The 7,221-nt window shown below is 34.2% G+C and overlaps 1 protein-coding gene across 1 annotated transcript in view; it reads left to right on the forward strand.

Annotated features, from left to right (window-relative positions):
• Atf3 (Activating transcription factor 3) overlaps positions 1 to 6,263 on the forward strand; it is a 35,077-nt gene extending 28,814 nt beyond the window's left edge. The window contains exon 4 of the mRNA XM_018447193.1: positions 5,662 to 6,263. Coding sequence (XP_018302695.1) covers positions 5,662 to 6,105 — 444 coding nt within the window. The 3' untranslated portion in view covers positions 6,106 to 6,263. The remainder of the gene's footprint in view (positions 1 to 5,661) is intronic.
• Positions 6,264 to 7,221: the final 958 nt, after the last annotated feature.

Here is a 7,221-nt window from a genome sequence, read left to right on the forward strand (position 1 = left end):
GAGGAGCAGTACATTGGGCAACTCGTTCGCCCGACTTAACGCCATTAGATTTCTATGCATGGGGTACTCTGAAGCAAGAAGTTTATTCTTCGCCTATTCAATCAGAGCAACATTTGAGAAATCGTATCGTAGCTGCAGCGAACAGAATATCGCAAGAACAGTGCCTGGCTGCTACAAGAGCCGTGTTTGACAGATGCAATGCTTGTATTGCTGCAAGAGGTGCACATTTCGAACAAAATCTTCATTAAAAAGTTTATAAATAAAATAATTAAAATAATAAATTAAATATATTTTTTTCTTTTTTCGTGATTTCCTGCGAAACAAAGCAAAAAGGAGCATATGTCTATAGGACTTTTTTTCTTAGTTTTTTACTCCTCTACACGCTCCCGAAGTTTTGCCATTTAATTTGGAAACACCCTGTATACACACACGCACGCACGCACGCACGCACATTTTAATCGCCTCAGCCGAATATCTCAGAAACTAAGAGAGCTACAAGAAAAAGTTTTATACGAATGTTATAGGTTTCCTCAAAAGAAAGAAGGTGAATAACGGATTTTGGATAGGGGGCACTACTATGGTCGGGTCAAGGTCAACATGAATTTTTTAAACGAAACCCCCCATTTTTTATTGCATTTTCTTTTAGCACACCTCTCGAGAGCTTTCTATTTCTAAAATACTATAATAAAATATTTTTTCGTAAATTACTTTTCGAGTTATAATGCTAGAAAGTTACAGTATCGCCGGCATTAACATTACCCAAGATGTACCACGTGGAGGTTACTTAGTCGGATTTAATCTCTTATGTTGCGGATGTGTGCATACATATGTACGAGCGTACGTGCGTACGTGCGTGTATGGGGAAGGGGAAAGGGAGTCAGAGTTACACACACTCTGTTTTTGTTCCTATTTGTTAACTGGACTGATTATGTTTGATAATCAATCAGCAAGATTGACTGCATGCATTTTCCCGCGCTTAGCATTATTCAGGATGAACGACGTGCATGTGATTCCATCCCATTGGAGTGCTTGATTTACGTGAGTCTCCTTGCCTCTCACGTTTGGGTTGCTTGATTTACGTGATTCACGTAAATCAAACACCCCAATGAGATGAAATCTCCGTCACGTCCATACATTACACCTTGTGTAATGCTAATACCGATGGCTAAAACCTCTTAAATGTTATTCAGGATTATGTCCTTTTTGTCAAGATCCAAGGCCATTGGAGGTTATACCTCTTATTTTTACGTAAAAATAAGAGGTATAACCTCCAATGGCCTTGGATCTTGACAAAAAGGACATAATCCTGAATAACATTCAAGAGGTTTTAGCCGTCGGTCGGACACCTTGTGTAATGTTAATGCCAGCGATATTGTAACTTCCAAGCCTCATAACTCGAAAAGTACTTAATAAAAATATGAACTTATTTATAGTGTTTTGGAAAGCTCTCGAGATAAGCTACAAGAATATGTAATAAAAAATAGAGGTTTCCATTTAAAAAAACATTAATGACCTTGATCTGATTTTGACAAGGTCACTCAAGGTCAAGTCCACATTTCCATCATGTGTCCCCCTTCAAGCCATGCAACTTTCGTTGGAAAAATTTTTCAATAAAATCATCGATTCGCGAGATAATCGACCATATCACCACACACTAAAATGAAATACCCTGTATATATACAGGGTGTTAGTTAAGTATGTTGCCATACTCAACAGAGCGATTCTTTGGTTTATTTCAAGTAAAAAAGTCCATATAAACATGTGTCCTAAACGGTTTAGTTTCCGAAATAAAAAAATTTAAACGTGTAGTAATAATCTGTTTATTTGAAAGAAATACAGCTTGAACTAATCAAAAACTAGTCAAAAACAGAAGAAAAAAACAAAAAAAAACAGGCTTCAGTTCTTCTGATGAAATAAAACAATTAGATGAATTGTTGAAAACGTATGTACGAGCTAACTGACCCGCAGCAGAACTGAAGTCTATTTTTGATTTTGTGACTTTGACTTTAACTTTGTCACTTTGTTTACGGTTGTGCGAATGGTAACTCACGTGAAGCAAGGCATATTTGCAGGAAGATATCTCCAACGCCGTTTCGTCAAACATTTGCGAACATTCACCTGTATTTCGGAAACTAAGCCGTTTAGGACACGTTTATATGGACTTTTTTTACTTGAAATAAACCAAAGAATCGCTCTGAGTATGGCAAAATACTTAACTAACACCCTGTATATATACTGTTCAATTTCGATGAAAAGCATTCTATATATTGGATTGTGTGTTGTTTTAATTATATTTTTCACACTCTGTAGAGTGAATTACAGAAAGGTTGCAATACTTTTTTTTCAATGGGTTTCGGAATGCAGTCTGCTTATCGGAGAGATTGGTTCTCTTACTTATAGATCTAACCATTTACGTTCAACCGTTCTACGAGCAAGGCTGAGTTCCAAAACCCATTGAAAAAAGTGTTGCAACTTTTATGTGACCCACTGTACTTTTTTTTACTTCTTTTAAAATCTAGATATAAATATTTGTTTCATTTCAATTTTTATTATTTATATAAATTTCGAAATAAATTAATTATAAGAAATATATATAATAATAATAATAAAAAAATATAAATATTAAATATCATTAAATATGAATGAGAAAATGCACAAAAATGCAGTTAAAACGAGCAATCTAATGTTTTGAATGAAACACGCATGAACACATAGCGACTCGATTCCATTCTAGTAAATCTGGCGATAGCTTAGAGACGTTTCTCGATTCCAGACCAGACGATGAATCCTTTCGATACTTCTTGTGTCCTTGACTGCTGTTGCGACATTCGCGTGCGCGAATAAATTAATTCCAACAGACGCTGTGTCGAGCCATTTCGGCAATTTAGGCATTCGCGAATTTGCATATCGTCTACAAGATCGTTTGTTTATAGCACGAAGTGCAAACTGCTATAAAATTAGCGAAATTTTGAAAGCGCGAAGTAGTAACATGCTTATATTTTAATCGGTATGGTATATATCACACGCTTTTGTAAATGGGATACAATAAAAAACAATTTTTTTATTCTTCTAATGTTTTTATTTCGATTTTGTCATATTTTTTTATCAGAGCTAAGGTTATTTCAATATTAATATTGCTACTCTAAATAAAATAACGAATATCGCATAAGGACTCCATAACGAAATTTTACGAGATAGGTTTTGTGTTTTATTTTGAGTAACACACACATATGGTATATAATACTGAAAGGAGAGAGTGCAAAAATGACCAAAATTAGCCCTGAATGGACACCTTTAAAACCTATGCAGTTGTCATTTCGAAAGTCCGTATATTCATAGAAAAATGCTTATTTATCCAGGAAAGCTTGGGAAACCTTCCAAAAAATAATAAAATAGGTCGTTTAAACGCTCTGCAAAGAAACTCATTGTTTCTAATAAACGATGATAGATTTCAAAATTAATGGTGTGTGTTTATATTTAACACAAGTTGTATTATGAAATACTATAAGAATACACTACAGGAAGATCTATAAATACATATATCTATAATATACAGGATGTATCAAAAGTCTGGAAACGGTCGAATATCTCGAAAGCAAAGCATTTTTGAGAAAAATGTTTCAGACAAAAGCTAGAGGGTTTAAAAAGATTCACTGATCACATCCGCTTGACCTTGGGTGGCATCGCCAAGGTCAGGTTAAAGTCAAATTGATTTTTTTAATGGAACACCCTATTTTTGATGCCAGAATTTAATAGTTGGTGTCAAGAGCTTTTCAAAACACTGTAATAAAGTTATTTTTCATTAAGTACTTTTCGAGTTATAAGGCTTGAAAGTTACAGTACCGCCGGCACTAGCATTATGCAAGGTGTCCGATCGACGGCTAAAACCTCTTGAATGTTGTTCAGGATCATGTCCTGGATAACGTTTGTCAAGATCAAAGTCATTGGAGGTTGTACCTCTTATTTTCATTTTTGCACTAAGAATTCATTTTTACGTAAAAATGAAAATAAGAGGTACAACGACTTTGATTCTAAACAACATTCAAGAGGTTTTAGCCATCGATCGGACACCTTGCATAATGCTAGTGCCGGCGGTACTGTAACTTTCAAGCCTTATAACTCGAAAAGTACTTAATGAAAAATAACTTTATTACAGTGTTTTGAAAAGCTCTTGATACCAACTATTAAATTCTGGCATAAAAATAGTTTCATTTAAACAATTAATTTGACTTTGACCTGACCTTGACGACCACCCAAGGTCAAGCGAATGTCATCAGTGAATAGATCTTTTTAAACCCTCCAACTTTGGTCTGAAGTATTTTTCTCAAAAATGCTTTGCTTTTGAGATATTCGACCGTTTTCAGACTTTTGATACATCCTGTATATTATATATGTATTTGTAGATCTTCTTGTAGTGTATTCTTATAGTATTTCATAATACAACTTGTGTTAAATATAAACACACACCATTAATTTTGAAATCTATCATCGTTTATTAGAAACAATGAGTTTCTTTGCAGAGCGTTTAAAAGACTTATTTTATTATTTTTGGAAGATTTTCCAAGCTTTCCTGGATAAATAAGCATTTTTCCATGAATGTACGGACTTTCGAAATGACAACTGCATAGGTTTTAAAGGTATCCATTCAGGGCCAATTTTGGCCATTTTTACACTCCCTCTTTTATTAATCTATGAAGAACTCATTGTAGATTTTAAATTGAATTTTTTAAATCAAATCTTTATCATAATTATAATGTAAAAAGAAATGTCAATGTATATATGTTTTGTCATATATAATAAATAAGCTAAAAATGAATAAAATATGATAAGAGCGCGTGGCATATACGTATATATGTATATATGTGTGTGTGTATGTTTTGGAAATGCATTGTAATACATTATAACTCACGTATTTCGTTATCCAAAAATCATGCCGAGCTTCTTTCATATTCGTCATTAATTAACACCTCTATATCTATATCTTGCTAATTCTTGCTAATGCGCGCGAAAGTGCAACAAGTTGCAAACAATTAGCATCTTCTCTCGAAATATATATCTGTCGTGTTATTATTCAACAGACAACCGATTTGTACGTAAAATATTTATGTAAAATGAATCATCGATTTTTGTCGATTAAATTACAAAACTTCAAAATAGAAGTGCAACACAATGATTCACATTTAGATTTTCTAATAACGAGATTCGGAACATTCACGAATTTTCTCTTCCTTTTAAGACTTTTTCAAGAATTCCTTTTCACATCTCAAAATCAGGATATCGAAGGTATAAACCTTAAAGGTATAAACCTATAAAATCTTCTAACGATAAAATAGAAGATTCAAGAAATCTCTTTGCTTTTCTAAAATAGAAGATGTCAGAAATGAGAATGTCCAGAGTTTTTGTGTATAAACTAGAGAAATTCAGAACCGTATAAAATTTCTTTAAGGCCTCCTTTTTAATATCTCGAAATCTTAGGACATCAACGTCTCAGCTTTTTACATTTTAAAATCAGGATTTCAAAAGTTTAATTCAAACCCAACGAATGGAAATAATTGCAATTTCCTAAAAAAAGTTGAAGATACCCACGAAATTTTCTTATGCTCCTGAAAGAAAATGGAAAATATCAGAATAAAAAAATGCGAAAATTTTTGTCGTTTGCAGCTGACGCCGGAGGACGAGGAACGACGCCGGCGACGACGCGAGCGCAACAAGATTGCAGCGACCAAGTGCCGACTGAAGAAGCGCGAGAAAACGGTGATCCTTGTGCAGGAATCCGAAATTCTCGAGACCCAAAACCTGGACCTAAAGTCACAAATCCAAGAGTTGGAGACTCAAAGGCGCAGGCTGGTCGACATGCTGAGTCTCCACAGTCCGACCTGTTTGAAGCAGGGCCTGGACACAACATCGTATCAGCAGTTCGCCGAGCCCCTTCATCTGCCTAGTTATCAGGATAATTTTGTGCCACAGCAACCCCCGCCGGCCCTTAATCAGCCACAGAACTGCGTCACCGATTACCCAGTGAAGGTCGAGGAATACGAGACCGATTTCTACCGGCAGGGTAGTCCGTTCGTGCCGACAACATCGGATGCCGGTTGCACGGTTTAGCAAAACGGCGAAAATTGTTCTTCTTCGTCTCGAGGGAGGGAGGTTCGTCGAGAAGCTCGGAACTCATGTATAATAATTGAAGGTTCTTGGAGTGTTAGAAACGGTCTCACTAAAGTTATTTTAATTTCACCAAGATACAGAATTTCAAAAAATATCTGAGAAACGTACTTTTATAAATATATATTTTTTTTGTTCCACAGACACATGATAAAATTAACAGAAGTTGAAAATTATAGTAAATATTAATTGACGCTAGTCAAACTGTTCTTGAATTTAATTTTAAAGATTTTTAATTTTTATACAACCCGATTATTTATCACCTACGTGTTCGCAGATTAAATCCTTGTATAAAATTTCAATGAGTTGAAAACTATGAGGAAATGTTCAAAAGGAATTTTATTTAATATATTCTATTTGCATATTAGAATTTGTTTCACATTTTATAAGTTTTAATTATTAACATAATATGTAGAATATTATACAAAAGTTGTAGTTTGGAATTATTTATTTTGAACAATATACTTTGCACGATGAAATGGTTGGTGTCAGGATGCCGATAATGGCAGAATTTATATGCATTCCATGTACAAGGTATCGGAGAACTGAGAAAGTGATTTCGTTGATTATCTTTAATTTTTATTTCGTTAATTTTTGTAATTTAATTTTTAACGCTTTAGTTTTCTAAACGAGCCGTCCGAGCTTCTCACCGTTCGTCTCTCTCGATTGTAAGTCCATAGCTCGTAAGTCGATTATTATATCGTAAACGCGAACAATGATTTTTATCTTTCGTCTTCCTCTTCATCCATCAATCTTTCCTTTCTCTTTTTCTCGTTTCTTTCACTTTTTCCTCCTCCCTTTTTTCTAACGACCTCTTGTTATACTCGAAAAACGTTCGACGTAGAGAACGCTTGAAGACATTCCTTCGTAATAACCGTACTGTGACATTCTCTTATAAGGCCTTTAATTGTATAATCGATAATGTAAGATAAAGACGGACTATCCAGTGATGCTCATTCTTTTACAAGAATTATTATTATTATTATTGTTATGTAGAATAAAATTATTAAATTACGATATATCAATAGAAAAATTTTATCCGTGATTAAGGGGATGCTG

Source organism: Mycetomoellerius zeteki, unplaced genomic scaffold (genome assembly GCF_001594055.1).
Source record: "Mycetomoellerius zeteki isolate Tzet28-1 unplaced genomic scaffold, Tzet1.0 scaffold199, whole genome shotgun sequence".
Lineage (NCBI taxonomy): Eukaryota > Metazoa > Arthropoda > Insecta > Hymenoptera > Formicidae > Mycetomoellerius > Mycetomoellerius zeteki.